This window comes from Myotis yumanensis, unplaced genomic scaffold, assembly GCF_028538775.1.
Source record: "Myotis yumanensis isolate MYYU_CA2020_CCGP unplaced genomic scaffold, mMyoYum1.0.hap1 SCAF_1, whole genome shotgun sequence".
NCBI classification, from domain to species: Eukaryota; Metazoa; Chordata; class Mammalia; order Chiroptera; family Vespertilionidae; genus Myotis; species Myotis yumanensis.
The window spans coordinates 182,506,050-182,521,590 of NW_027223752.1; the positions used below are offsets into that span (position 1 = coordinate 182,506,050).

At 40.2% G+C, this 15,541-nt stretch overlaps 1 protein-coding gene across 3 annotated transcripts in view; it reads left to right on the top strand.

Annotated features, from left to right (window-relative positions):
• SPARCL1 (SPARC like 1) overlaps positions 1-15,541 on the top strand; it is a 62,259-nt gene that overhangs the window by 39,494 nt on the left and 7,224 nt on the right. For all 3 annotated transcript variants that reach the window (XM_070393131.1, XM_070393146.1, XM_070393139.1), the window contains 7 exons: positions 3,567-3,631; positions 8,417-8,593; positions 8,974-9,912; positions 11,249-11,321; positions 12,494-12,612; positions 13,066-13,186; positions 14,702-14,838. In XM_070393131.1, the coding sequence (XP_070249232.1) occupies positions 3,567-3,631; positions 8,417-8,593; positions 8,974-9,912; positions 11,249-11,321; positions 12,494-12,612; positions 13,066-13,186; positions 14,702-14,838 (1,631 nt within the window). The remainder of the gene's footprint in view (positions 1-3,566; positions 3,632-8,416; positions 8,594-8,973; positions 9,913-11,248; positions 11,322-12,493; positions 12,613-13,065; positions 13,187-14,701; positions 14,839-15,541) is intronic.

The following is a 15,541-nucleotide window of genomic DNA, read 5'->3' on the forward strand; positions in this document are numbered from 1 at the left end:
GCCCAAATTAGAAATGTGATAGCCTAAGACTCTTCCTTCTCTTCTTCCAACAATATCCAAGTGGTTATTAAATCTTATCTCTTCTGCTTTTAAATATTTTCCATTGATATGCTGGTAAATATTTTTAATTGAGATTATTTGGGTGACCTTAGTTAACAAAACCATACAGGTTTCAAGTGTACAACTCAATATGCTGATGAATGTTTAGCAATCAGCTTTGGGGAAGGATGGAGATAAATTGAGCAGTATTTGATGATTTCCATGGTATAATCCTCCCACTATGGCTAATTTCAAACTACTAGCATGACATCACTGAACAAAATTGGGAACAGATGCACAGTAGCACATTATATAGTATTTCCACCTACAGATACAACAGGCAAAAATAACCATAAGAGAGTAAGTAACAGTAAAATGTAGCATAATACGTGTGAAGTGATGAGTTTTGAGTATTTATTTTCTTTGTTTGATATTATTAATTTAAGTATATGTGTGTATAATTTAATTTTTAATAATGGCTTTATTTAATAGTCAACTAAATTTCTGAAAATTTAACAATTGACTCTCAGGGGCCAGTACAAACTGAATCTATTTTTCTCTTCTCTATTTCCAAGGCCACAGCCAAAATTCAATGCTCTGACCACCTCTCACCTTAATATTGCTATTTCCTCCTATTAAGTCTTTCACTGGTCTATCCTCATACATAACTTTCCCAAAGACCATTTCTAACATGCTACAAGCTTTTATTTAGACATGTTCTTCATTTAAGGGAACTTTAATTTCTATGCAAAGGCCTTGTTTGGACTAAAAGGCATTATTGAAAGGGACTTTTGCTATCAAGTAAACCAGCCAATCTTCTATGATCAGCCTCCACCCCCCCCACCCCCCACCCCACCCCCAACGCAGAAAAATATTTATTTGCCACATCGGCAAAAACCTTAAACCTTAAAATGCTTGGAACCCCTTAATTCAAAGTGAACTCTGAATTTCTTCCAATACTGGTTTGGGGTTATTTGTTTGTTGTTTTTCTCCTTCCCAGCATCTTTCTGTAAGAGGTAAATGAAGATCTTTATTTACAAGTGAGCTGGGAGAGTACCAGAACAGGAGCCAGGGAAGCTGGGTTCCAATCCAATTCCCCTTCTTAACAGCTCTTTGACCCTGAGTGTGACCTATCATAACCTTTCTAGGCCTGTTCATCTACCATATCAATGAAGTTGTTAAAATGATCAAATAAGATAATATCCCAGTTATAAATCTGATAAACCCAACGCACTTTGATAATATAACCTGGTATCTGTTATACACCATTACTAGTTCTATATAATGTTTATTTAAAGGTATAAATAATGTAACACACATTTCACTGTCAGTACTCTGAATTTCTACTTAAGTAATGAAGAGTCATTTTCAGAGGCGGCCTTTAGGGGAATTAAACTCCCCAAGCAGAGTACATGTTATTTTTATTAAAACTAGAATGGATTATTACTTAAGGTTATACACGATTTGAGTTTTTCCTCCATACTCCATCCCAAATTACCTCCTATGTGCAGCTTTTCTCTCCATCCTTCCAAAGCACTGTTCCCTAATCCAGGTCTACCTCGAGATGTTCAAATAGTGGGATAGGTGAGAATGAGTTCTAATTTGTTTCTGGCATGTTTCTGTGCTCACGCCTATAACCTCCTTTTCTTCAATAAAAACTTTATTTGCTGCCCGGCTTGTGTGGCTCAATGGTTGAGCGTCAACTTATGAACCAGAAGGTCACAGTTCAATTCCTGGTCAGGGCACACACCTGGGTTGCAGGCTCAATGCCCAGTCGGGGGCATGCAAGAGGTAGTCGATCAATGATTCTCTCTCATCGCTGATGTTTCTATCTCTTTCTTCATCTCCCTTCCTCTCTGAAATCAATAAAAAATACATATTTTTGTTGTTGTTGTTAATCTGCATCCGAGGATATTTTTCCATTGATTTTTCAGGGAGGAAGGGAAACAGAGAGAGAGAAACATCGATGTGGGAAAGACACATCAATTGGTTGCCTCCTGCACATGACCTGACCAGGGGCAGGGATCAAGCCTGTAACTGAGATATGTGCCCTTGACCGGAATCAAACCCAGGACCCTTCAGTCTGTGGGTTAACACTCTATCCACTGAGCCAACCAGGTAGAGCAATAAAAATACATTTTTTTAAACATTATTTGCTAATGAAGTTAGAACCAAATACCTGTAGTAATTCCTATGCTTCTTAAAAATAAATAAATAAATAAATAAATAAATAAGAATAATAAGTAATAAAAATATAAATCAGATGAAGAAACAAAAATCTCTGTTGATTAAATGGGATGGACAAAACATACGCATATATATTTTTTAATTTATCTTTATTGTTGAAAGTATTACAGATGTCCCTCTTTTTTCCCCCATCGATCCCCTCCACCCCACTCCCATCCCCCAGACCTTCCTTTAAATATCCATTTAAGCATGTTAGCTTAAAATATTGAGGTAACTATCAAACTACTCACTTTCTTTTTAAACCTCATTAAAGGTTTATTTAATGTCATTTAAAACTCTGTAATACATGTATGTATAAAACTATTATTGCAAGAAGTAATTTAAAAGAGTTATCTACTATTTCTGGGAGTTTCAGAGATAGAAAATCTCTATTAGCGATTAAAAACTGTATCGTGAATCTCAGTCAGAGTTCAGATTACCAGGCTTAAGGACACTGTGTAAGAAATTGTAGACTGCCCACTCCTTTTAAGAGAGTTCACCTAGAGGCCAATTTACTTAGCCTGTTTGTTTCACTTGTCTCATCTCTAAACTGAAAAAAGTTAGTTTGGAACTAACTGAACTCAAAAATGCAAGCAAATAACAAAAGTGAAACAAACCAAATACAAATGCCAGCGTCCCTTACACAGGACAGTCTCTACTCAGACCTAGCCAACTGTCGCCATGAGAGCCTGCTGTTGCCGAGAGGGCCAATGGTTCAAGAGAAACTGCATATGTGGATCTTTTACGTGAAACCTCCAGAGTTTTCAATGTTAATTTAAAATGCACACTGCCTACCAAACCAAACCCATTTGCAGGCCACCACCAACTCACAGATTGCCAACGTGAAAGCTCTAAATTAGGTGAACGTTGGTGGCCCCTTCAGTGCAGTACGATGTCTCATGCCTAAAACTCTTCCCTGAATGTGTGGGCTTCTTCACCACCAAAGAGACTTTTTTTCACACCCTATTTCTTCACTTTGTGACTGCTAACTGCACTTTGAATATTCCCAAGTCTTAAGACCCGAGATTTGCATAGAGCTTTCATTCAAGGACACACAGTCATAAGCACAGACAGTTTCCACCAATACAGCGGGGCCAAAAAATCAAGGAGTCCTCACAGGGACACCGTTGGGTCAAAACTGTCATTAATCTGTCTTTGCAGACACGTTAGTCCACAAAGACAGCAATCACCTGTAAATACAAAGGACAGTATCACGCTCAATATTTGCTAAGATTATCTTTTAGCCTTTCATACGTAAGGAAACTTTACCCACCACTACTAATTATCTTCTTGGTTCACAGGTCTTGGAAGCATGAAGACTGTGCTTTTTTTCCTGTACATTTTGGGAACTGCAGCAGCAATCCCGGTAAAATTTTTTTTCTGTTATTACATCTCTCCCTCCTGATATTAGTTTAGAAATCCTCCATTTAAAAGAAAATGTTCTGCCCTGACCGGTTTGGCTCAGTGGATAGAGCGTCGGCCTGCGGACCCAAGGGTCCCAGGTTCGATTCCGGTCAAGGGCATGTACCTTGGTTGCGGGCACATCCTCAATAGGGAGTGTGCAGGAGGCAGCTGATCGATGTTTCTCTCTCATCGATCTTTCTAACTCTCTATCCCTCTCCCTTCCTCTCTGTAAAAAATAAATAAAATATATTTTTAAAAAAGAAAAAAAAAAGAAAATGTTCTTTCCCTGGCCGATGTGGCTCAGTTGGTTGAGGGTCATCCCACACACCAAGAGGTCACCAGTTCAATTCCTGGTCAGGGCATATGCCCGGGTTTTGGGCTCAATCCCTGGCAAGGGGCAGGAGGCAGCTGATTGATGTTTCTTTTTCACATCAATTTCTCTCTCTCTCTCTCTCTCTCTCTCTCTCTCTCAATAAATAAAGGCAATTTTTTAAAAAAGAAAAAATGTTCTTATATAGTGGCTTACAACTTTTTTGTTTGTTTTAGTCACATTACATATTTTTTGCCCAAGTGAGGAATGGATGCTTAGGAAAATTGAGATATGGCACTTTAAATATATATATTTCTTTCAGAACTAACAGATTCTGTAAGATGCCTTATATATGTAGCTGAAAGTGCTGATTATCAGTTTATTAGTCAGGAAATATGCCCAAATACGAAAGAGCACAGGGAGAAATAAATTCTCCTCAGGAAGCTCATCACATTAGCATGAGAAATTTAAGAAATTCGTATGAGAAATCGTGGAGGGCACAGCCACACTCTCCAGCAGCATTTTCTTCAAGGTCAAATACAACCTGGATGAGAAATGCTGAGTCTGTAATAAAAACAGGAACCAAGGGGTTAGGGACAGGAAATGGTACGGTAACCACAAATCAGTTCTTAACTCGTCCTTAGGGAGTTGTTCAAATAAACACACTGAAAATAGACAAGACTAAAACATCCTTTTTTTTTCAGTCACATATACTGGCCCCACCATTCACACAGCAATAAGTCAGCTGTACAAATCAAATCCTTTGAGACATATCAGCAGCCTCAAAATAATGTGGAAAATAAAAAATATATATATATAATCTCCATGGCTGGTGACCATTTAAATGTCCCCCCAAAGAGCCATATCATCCATCCTTAACCAAACGAAAGGATTTGTGTATTTTTTTTCTTTTTCACCAAATGGAGGAATAGAGCTCCTTTAAATCGACAAAGAAGTTTATCTGTTGTCCCTGCTGTCCCTCCCTCTCAGACGCGATCCCAGCTAGTGAATAGCTTCTGGCTGACAGATGTGTCAGCAAAGACAAACGCCATGCCACCAGACCAGGCAGTTCTGAGGAAACAGAATTTATGACCACTGCCAAGAGTCATGTGTAAATAGTGTGGAGCTACTCCAGCTGAAATTATACATTGTCCTTGGAAATTACAAACAAGGGATAAATTATGTTCAGCAAAGAAAGGGGCTCCCACAGAACCATTGTTTTCCCCTGAAACTGTGTTTTGCCCTCGAAGCTGTTGCTGCTATGCAGACGGGCATCAAAAGTAGGCTTTGAAAGAAGTGTTTGAATGACCTGCCTGCATAGAGACACATTCCAGATGTTTCTTTTCTAGGACAATTTGTTTATCACACAGACCTAGAAAATGCTCAAAATACCTTCTCATAGCTCTATCTATTAGAAATCTTGTATCATTTCCCCCTCCTGCTGAGTTCTCCAGAAGTCAGTGGGTTGATTCTGTGTGGTTACAAATTCCATGCAGATATCCAGAGGGTACGTTGTTTAAAATATAGATGTGAGCCTAAGGACAAAACAACTTCATTTTCAAGAAACTTCTGAAAGAAAAGAAGCTGCCGTGTTCTTGTGCATCTCTTCCATTTTGAGGAGGGGAAATTGGAGAGGAAGGGAGCAGAGAGGGGGAGCAGTCCTCCACTAATAAGTCTAAAATCTCCAGCCTTGGTTTACGTGATGCCCCTGCCAGCAACTTACCAACCTGGCTGCCATTCTTTCTCCTTTTCCCTCTTACAAATAGCTTCTTTGGAAATTTTAAAACATATTATCCTTCTTCTTAGTTGGTAATAAGAAGCAGGAGAGCAAACCACATCTAAAATAAATCCTGTACTCCCAGCCTTTCCTTATATTGCACAATCAGCACTGTAGGACCTGCTAATGGAATAAAGATGAGTCCATCCAAATAGAATCTGAGTCTTATGCTAGTACTTACACCTGATCTGACATCTGAGTGTCCACAGCATCTCTTTAATAAAGACTCATGGAGACTACCTGCCTAAGATACCAGACACTTTGTATTATTACCACTGCATGCTATTGCTATTAGCCATAGTAATTTTTCACTTAGGTAACTCCTTAAAATTTATAACATATTTTAATATACATGACCTTATCTTTTTAATGTATTTTTTGTTGTTGGTAGTATTACATATATCTCCCATTTTCCCCTTCTTGCCCCCCTCTTCCCAACCCCTACCCCTCCCTCAGGTCTTCACTACCCTATTGCCCATGTCTATGGGCTATGCATATCTATAATAATAAAAACATAATATGCTAATTAGACCGGACAGCCGGACATCATTCCGGACATCCTTCCAGACAAAGCTGCGGCGGCGGGGACCGAGGCAGAGGCAGTTAGGGTTGATCAGGCAGGCAGGCAAGTGGTTAGGGGCGATAAGACAGGCAGGTAGAGGCAGTTAGGGGCTATAAGACAGGCAGGCAGAGGCAGTTAGGGGCGATCAGGCAGGCAGGCAGAGGCAGTTAGGGGCTATAAGACAGGCAGGCAGAGGCAGTTAGGGGCGATCAGGCAGGCAGGCCAGTGGTTAGGAGCCAGTCGTCCCGGATTGCGAGGGGGATGTCCGACTGCCGGTTTAGGCCTGATCCCCCTGGATCTGGGATCAGGCCTAAACCAGCAGTCAGACATCCCCCAAGCAGTCCCGGATTGCAAGAGGGTGCAGGCTGGGCTGAGGGACTCCCCCACACACACACACACCATCCTGTGCACGAATTTTGTGCACCGGGCCTCTAGTAAGTATGTAAGTTCTTTGGTTTATCTCTTCTCATCCTCTCAACCCCACATTGAGGTATGTCAGTCTGTTCCATGCCTCCCTGCTTCGGGTCTTATTTTGTTGGTCAAGTCATTTTGTTCATTAGATTCCACACATAAGTGAGATCATGTGATATTTTTCCTTCTCAGTTTGGCTTATTTCACCTAGTGTAATATTTTCCAGGTCCATCCATGCTGTCCCAAAGGGTAAGAGATCCCTCTCTTTTAGAGCTGCATGGTATTCCATAGAATAAATGTCCCACAGCTTTTTTTATCCATTCATCTACTGATGGGCACTTGACCTTATCCTGATATTTCTGCTTACTTCACCTTGAGAGATGACAGGTTAAAGAGGAGCAAAACTACAGATAGTAAATAGGTGAGTCAAGACTTGAAGGGAGGTGCCTTATCTCAACTTCTCCAACCAGGCTTCTGATCTCTGATCTGTTTTTGTTATTGTTGTTGATTCTCACCCAATGATATTTTTTCCATTGATATTTAGAGAGAGTGGAAAGTAGAGAGGGAGGGAGGGAGGGAGAGAGAGAGAGAGAGAGAGAGAGAGAGAGAGAAACACTGATGTGAAAGAGACACATCCATTGGCTGCCTCCTGCATGCACTTCTACTGGGGCCAGGGATAAAACTTGCAACCCAGGTACAAGGCCTTGACCAGGAATTGAACCTAAATCCTTCAGTGCATGTGCCAGTGCTCTAACCACTGTGCACACTGGCCAGAGCATGCCTCTGATCTTGCTAGAAATAGACAGAGCCATCCATCTAGTGGAAATAATATGCCTTAGCTACTCTTCCCTACTAGACTTGGTGTTCTGTTCCACAGTTTTTTAATTAGTTGACATTAAATTATTTTTATTAAAGGATTTCTTGATGGATTTAGGCTGATAATGTTAAGGAAGTAAACAAATATTGAATAAAAGGTTTACAGCCTTTCTGCTAATTATCATTGAGTAATTAACTTAAGCAAATGTACAATGCTATACCCTATATGGTTAACTTAATTTAACCTCAACTTTCTGCTATACAAACAATATTTTTCAAAATTATAAAGTACAATTGTTTTGTAAAAGTTTGAAAAACACAGAAAGTAAAATTTATTATTATTGAAACTTTATTTTCACTCAGTCTCTGCATGTATAACTTTTTCTTAAACATGATTGGGATTCTGTTTTCACTTAAGATTATATTCTGGACATTTGCTTGTATCCTTATAAATTCTAGAGAATATCTTTTAATTTATTTTTGAAATGAAGTGTATTGCTACTAATAATCCTATATAAAAAAAGCCCAGAGACTGAATGGTGGAACAACCAGAAGGACCAGTCAAGCAGTCGCTATGATGCGCACTGACCACCAGAGGGCAGACGCTCAACGCAAGAGCTGCCCCCTAGTGGTCAGTGTGCTCCCACAGTGGGAGCAGCCGCTCAGAGCGGGGGTCCACAGCCACTCGTCTGACCGGGATGAGAGGCACTCCCACAGCAGGCCAATCCCCGAAATCCCTGCCCTCCACCCCGACCCGAAGTGCATGAATCCCATATACCAGGCCTCTAGTGACGACAATAACAGACTTACTAAAAATTTTAAACATTAACATATATACATGAATAACACAAACCAATTTTTTAATTTTCAGACAAATGCAAGGTTCCTATCTGACCATTCCCAACCAACTGCTGAGTCCTTGAGTTCCATCCAACAGGCTGAACTGTTAGTAACACCTGGCGACACTAAGGTGCCCATTTTAGGGGGTGAAGATGCAGAAGATGAAAAGGAAACTATGGTATCTGTAGAAGAGCAGCCCAACAATCAGGTAAAAGTCACATAGTTATGCTAAGATAATTTCCAAATTCTCCAAAGGTTTCCATTTCAAAGCATGGCCAAAGGGATTATTTCATTCTCATCTCAGTTTAATTTTTTATATCATATCAATTGCCTCCGATCACTAGAAGAATTGTGAGAATTAATGAGTTTCACTCCTTCAATTGAGGTGCTATATAATTGTTTCATTTCACAAAATTCAAATTCAGGTAAAACTTGTAGCTATAGAATATGAAGAACATTATAAATGTAAGTTTACATGTCATTATATTAACAAAGAATAATAAATATTAAATGTTGGCTTTATGAATTGTAAATGTGAGGTATATAATAAATTATCATTTGTTTCAAAATAAACATTTTTCTTTTAAGGCTGAAAAATCTGCAGTACAAAAATTAAAGGAGAAAAATCATGACCAGTCAGCAGATCAGGGATTACAGGATCAAGAGGAAAGTGAAAGCGACTTAAGTGAGAATTTAGAGGACGCACTCGCTGGAGGTACATTGGACCTAAAAGAAGATACGAGTGAGCCTCAAAAGGAAAAACTCCCAGAGAATATTGATTTCCTTGCTCCTGATGTTAGTCCCACTGTAGATTCTAACCAACAAGAAAGCATCACAAACACAGAGGAAAACCAAGAGCAGCTTGTAACTGATTCACATCATCATTTAAACAGGAGCAGCAAACATGGTGAAGACCTAGGTGATGAAGAAAACCAAGAGCAGGATCCAAACATTCCAAATGGAGAAGAGGAAGGGACGAGACTAGAGCCAAGCGAAGTTGGTACCCACAATGATAACCAAGAAAGAGAGGGAGAATTTCCCCAGGAGCATTCTAACAGCAAGCAGGAAGAAGACGCTACCCGATCTGATGATATTTTGGAAGAGTCCAGTCAACCAACTCAAGTAAGCAAGATGCAGAAAGATGAATTTGAGGAGGGTCACCAAGAGCAAGAAGAGGATAACTCCAATGAAGAAATGGAAGAGGAAACTGCATCAAAAATCAAGAAGCACAATCAAGATACTGAATGGCAGAGCCAAGAGGGAAAAGCTGGCCTTGAAGTCATCAGCAACCCTGAGGAGAAGGAGAAAAAGACTGTTTCTGAGGCTTTACTCGCAGAGCCTGCTGCTGGTGGTAGTGATGATGGCCCCAGGCACAGTGCAAGCGACGACTACTTCCTCCCAAGCGAGGCCTTCCAGGAGGCTGAAAGGGCTACTTCCGATAGCTATCACATCAAATATGAGGAGCAAAGAGAAAGAGCTCCTGAGAATGAGAATGAAGATGCCAGTGAACCTAGAGAATCCCAAGGGGTGAGATTATTTACAGTGATGCTTGTCTGATAAAGCAGTTAGCTTTATCAAGAAGCAGCCATGACCTTTCTCTGTGCTTTCCCAGTCTCCTATGCTTACTTACCTCTATCAGTACATTACTAAATATATTGCAGCTTCTTATTTTTCTCTGCATCTCCATTATTAGGCTGAAAATGACTACTTTATTTTGGTTCCCCTAGAAGCAGATCTTGAATCTTAGTGCAGGTTTTGTTTGTTGTTGTTGTTTTGTTTTTGTTGTGTGTGTGTGTGTGTGTGTGTGTGTGTGTGTTTGGGTGGGGGGCGGAATTGTTGTTTTTGTTTTGTTTTTTTAGAAGTTCAGGGAACAAAGAGGAGTGGAGAAGTGACACAGGAAAGGAAAGGAGGCTAATCAAAGGTACCTAATTTATACAGGCTTAGAGGGGTGTCAGTTCCCTACAACTTGCAGTCTGTTCTTTGAGCAGGCTAAATAGAATTCCATAGTTTTGAAGCCACAAAGACACAGATGCTGGCCGTTGGAAGTCCCTGGAGCTAACTAGAATGGTAAACAATGACAGATAGGAGGGTGGGAGACACTGACAACTGCTGCTCTAATGCCTTGAGGGCAGGTAGGTGTCAGGTCATATCAAGTTGGATTACCAACTTCTAGCAAAATGCCTCTAACATAACAGGAGATCCAGCAATGTCTGTTGATTTGGTTATAAAGATGAAGAACAAAGACTTCAGCTACAACTTCATGAAGCAAACAGGCACAAAGTGATAATTGGGAGACAGCAGAGTGAGAGAGGGGTAGGGGGAAGCATATTGTTATTTGGTTGTTTAATCATTTGGAGCTTCTGTGCAAAACCTTGGCAGCCCCCCACCAGGAAGTCTTGACAGCTTTTGGTGGGCAAGGTCAACAACCTCGATTTCTGAGAACTCTGCTGCCATTCTAAGAGAGGAATTTTCTCCACTTTAGAACCTGTAAGGAATCTTTACCAGCAGCTTCACAGAGATTACTGAGGTAACATGTCTTACCCACAGAATTGCACGATGATACTATATTTCTACTGTTTTTCCCCAATCCCAAGGGGAGCTTCCAACTTTGCTCCTGATGTTAGTTAGTTCCAACTTTTATTGCGTAATCCCCAGAGATAGAGCCTGGATCCAGTGCAGGAAGATGGAAATAGCTCCTGTTCTCAAAGGATTGCTGTCTATTTCCACAGTTATGACTGGTGTCTCTTTTTGAGATCTGACGTGATTTGGATATGAGAAGTTCAGTGAATGTATGCACATCAGAAATATAAAATAGGTAACAGCTTGCCAATAGACTTAACCTTCTCCTCTTGTTACTATAAAGGCCAAAAAAGCAGAGAGCTCACTGAATGAAGATGAAAGTTCAACTGAAGGCAACATTAGGGTATACGATGTTGGTGAGTATGGGCTGTTTGTGACTATATCAAGGAAGAGATGGAATCGGCTATATTGGGCTACCCCTATCCCTTTATTTCACAGAATTCTCCTCTCCCCAGTTCTCCCTAAGGAAATGCTCTCATAAATTATAGACATTCTCTCTCTCTTTTTAAAAATTGATTTGAGAGAGAGAGATGAAGAGAGACAGAAACATCAATCTGTTGTTCCACTTATTTATGCATTCATTGGTTGCTTCTTGTATGCGTATCAGGCAGGCGATGCTCTAACCAACCGAGCTACCTGGTCAGGGCCTGTTGTAGACATTCTCTTGCCCACATTTCATATACAGTAGTCTACCCCATTCGCAGTTTTGCTTTCCAGTTTCAGCTATCTGTAGTCAACATCAGTCCAAAAATATTAAATTTTTCCAATGATGAACATCATCTGCTCCTGACATCCAGCCATCAATATCATCATGATGATCCAGGCTCTCCCAAAACCAGTGATCTCCCCCCTGGCATATCGCCAGAAGGTCAATAGTAGCTTAAAGCTACTTCACGATGCTTAGTTTATAAATTATACTTTACCATAGGTATGTATGTATAGGAAAAAAACATAGTATAAAGTGTTCAGTACTATCCATGGTTTCAGGCATCCACTGAGGGTCTTGGAAAGTATTCCCTGCAGATGAGGGGGACTACTATATAGCTATGAGTATGTGTGTTTACCAAATGGAAGTCCTGTTGCAATATTACTGAATTTAGAATTCATTTTATCTAAATCCTTTTGCTTCTGAGAGGAATTAATTCTACCTTCTTGATTCTTAAATTCATAACTTACTAGGAAATTTAGATCCCATATTTAATTAAAACCTAATTCCCAATCACAAATATTTTTAATTCCAACACAACAAAATTCTCATGGCTTATTTAACTTCTAAACAAATTGCACTATAGACTTCAGACTATGACTATTGTTTGTTTTTCCTAAATTTCTGAGCCAAAGTGTATAGAACAATCTAGACTATGTGTAACATAGTCTATGCCAGAGGACCTGACCTGAAAATTGACATTAAAATGGTTTCTGAAGTTTTCCCAAATTTTCTCTTCTTAATGAAAGTGGAGCTAATTATCTGGATGAATTTGAGTTTATATATTCAATTTAGCTTACCCTGTCCAAACTTTTATCTTAGATTCTTGCATGAACTTCCAGTGTAAAAGAGGACACATGTGCAAGGCTGACCAACAGGGAAAACCCCACTGTGTTTGCCAAGATCCAATGACTTGCCCTCCTACAAAACTCCTCGACCAGGTAAGTATTCTACAAACTGGTCTCTACGGCACACCAACTAGTGATTTACATGAAAGAAGCTATTGAAATTTTTTGTAATAAAAAGGTAAAAGCCCAGGTTATCATCTAACATTTGAATTAATATTAAGTAGGAACAAATGGCAGCCAAGTCAAAAAATTTCAACTGTGCCCTAGAAAGGTAATAATGGCACTGATCTATAGAAATCATTTTAAAAGTCACTCTATCCTTGGAACATCTTCAGTTTCATTCTACTGAGCTTATCTGAAGTTAAATAGTCATCACCATTGGTATAACTTAGTTAATTTTTTTGTGCCCAATGGGATAGTTACAATTTTAATAGCCTCACCTACCTGACCACCTGTGGGGCACAGCACAGTGAGCTTTAAGGAGCTGAGCGTTTTCCCAATGAGCATGCAGAGACATGAGTTTTTTCTCGTGCTTGTCTTTCCTAGGTTTGTGGCACTGACAATCAGACCTATGCTAGCTCCTGCCATCTGTTTGCTACTAAGTGCAGACTGGAGGGGACCAAAAAGGGGCACCAACTGCAGCTGGATTATTTCGGAGCCTGCAAATGTAAGAGTCCATCACTGCTACCAGCCACCATTGCTCAGAGGGTTGGGTGAATCTGTGCAGAGCTGAACAACATACTTACATGTGCTCATACGTATGCTAACAGGAGAAAGCTAATATAGTCCTGAACCCAGACTGCACATTAAAACCAACCTGGGAGACTTAAAAAAAGAAGAAGAAAAAGCAGAATGCCCAGGCTTTAAGCATAAGAGATTTCAATTTTATTGAACTGGGTTGGAACCTTGGTTTGTTTTGTTTTTTCCATTTGTTTTTAAAGTAACCTAGACAATTCTAATGTGTGGCTGGGATTCAGGACCACTATACAATGTTATCCACTTAATAATTGAGATGAATCACTGGAATTTTGCTAAATTATTTGTCCTTTTCCCTAGTCAAGTTAAGCCTCTGCCAAGAACTTTTATGACAACATATTCTTCCAGAAGTTTTTTGTATTTTTTTTTAATCCTCTTCCTTTCCCAGGATATTCTCAATTGTCTTTGGATCTCCTCACCGATAAGTGATTCTCCACATCAGCAGTGCTCACTAATATTTCCGGTTCTCCTCTCCTAGACCCAGGAGAGGACTAAATGTCTCAGGCCCCTTGCTTTTAGATGTACCCATATCAGTTGCTTTGTCCAAGGAAATTTGAGCAAAAATCACCCATGTGCGTTCTGGGCAGCAGCATTTCAGAGCCGCTGTGCGGTTCTCCCCGATCCCTTTTCCCTGTGCTGAGAGGTGGCGTCTCCATCGTGCTGAGGCCCAGAGAGACTGCCATGAGCAGAGAGCCCTCCTGCCAACTTGTGCTGGGCTTGCAGAGGTCTCAAGAAAGAAACCATCGATGCAATGTTGACTACATAGTTAATACCACTGTCTGGCATGTTTGAAACTTGCTAAGAGAGTAAATCCTGAAAGTTCTCATCACAAGTAAAAAAAAAAAAATTGTAACTATGTGAGGTCATGATAGATATTAATAAACTTACTGTGGAATCATCTCACAATATATGCATGTCAAGTCGTTCCTCTGCACACCTTAAATGTATGCGGTGTTGTATGTCAATTGTATCTCAGCAGAACTGAGAAAACAAATGTTGGTTCCTTTAAGCCACTGAATTTCTAAGTATTGCATGGTGACCACAGTAAGAGCTAACTTCTAGCTTTTTCTCTTTTCCCCTGATAAACAGCCTTGTCCTCCACCTCTAAGTCCCAGCTCTCCGGTTCTGGAGATGTGGTTCTCAGCCCTGGCTGCACATCTAAGCTACCGTTGGAGCCTGTGAAACATCCTGATACCAGGCTCCACCCAGAGCAATCAAATCAGAATTTCTTTGAGTAGAAGCTGGCATCTGATAGGTTTCTTCAACACCCAGGGCAGTGCTGCTGTGCCGCCAGGGTTAAGGGCCATGTTGTGGTGGCTGGGCCGTAAGGGTGCTGTCAGTCGCCACACTTCCTGTTCTGAGGACTTGCCATAGGACAGGAGTAAGACCCAAAGGTTAACATCGATTTACTTTCTGCTTGAAACAGCTATTCCTACTTGTACAGACTTTGAAGTGACTCAGTTCCCTCTAAGAATGAGAGACTGGCTGAAGAATATCCTCATGCAACTTTATGAGCCTAACCCTGAACATGCTGGATATTTAAATGAGAAGCAGAGAAATAAAGTAAGTTATGCACAGGTCAGCTCCCTACATGTCTGTCCAGAAGGCCTGAGGAAAAAAGGGGTCAGGGCATAGGTGGGGAGGGGGTTACCTCCCTAAGCATATAGCAAAAGCCCACTTTGCCTCCCCAGTCTGGTTGGCACATATGGAATAGTAGCGGTGACCATTCATGCCACAGGGTATGGGACATGCTAAACCACCCCATTCCATGCAAAGGGCAGTAGCCCTGAGGGAGAGCTGTCTAACTCATACCTAGAGCAACCTCTGTTTAAGCAAGCTGAACCTCAATTCAACATTTATATATTCATGCCCAGACATATTATTTAAACCTAAATGTCTTTTTGCCCTCATAGGCCAGACATAGATTTATGGTATAAGAGAATTCATTACTCACAATGTCAGTAATATATTAATATTAAAGTGTGCAGAATATTGATTCCAGAAGGTCCCAGGAAAAATTTATTCCAGTAGCTGAAATTGATTTATGTGCTGGAGATACAGCAATAAACAAAACAAAGATATCTGCCTTCATGAGCTTACATTCTAGGCAAAAAGACAAACTCTTAACTAATAAGTGTATATGTGCATATGTATTTAAATATATGATTTGTGCATGCATATGTATATATTCACATATGCAAATATGAACATACATGCAAATATGTAAACATATGTATAAAATATGCATATGGAATGTGCTATAAAG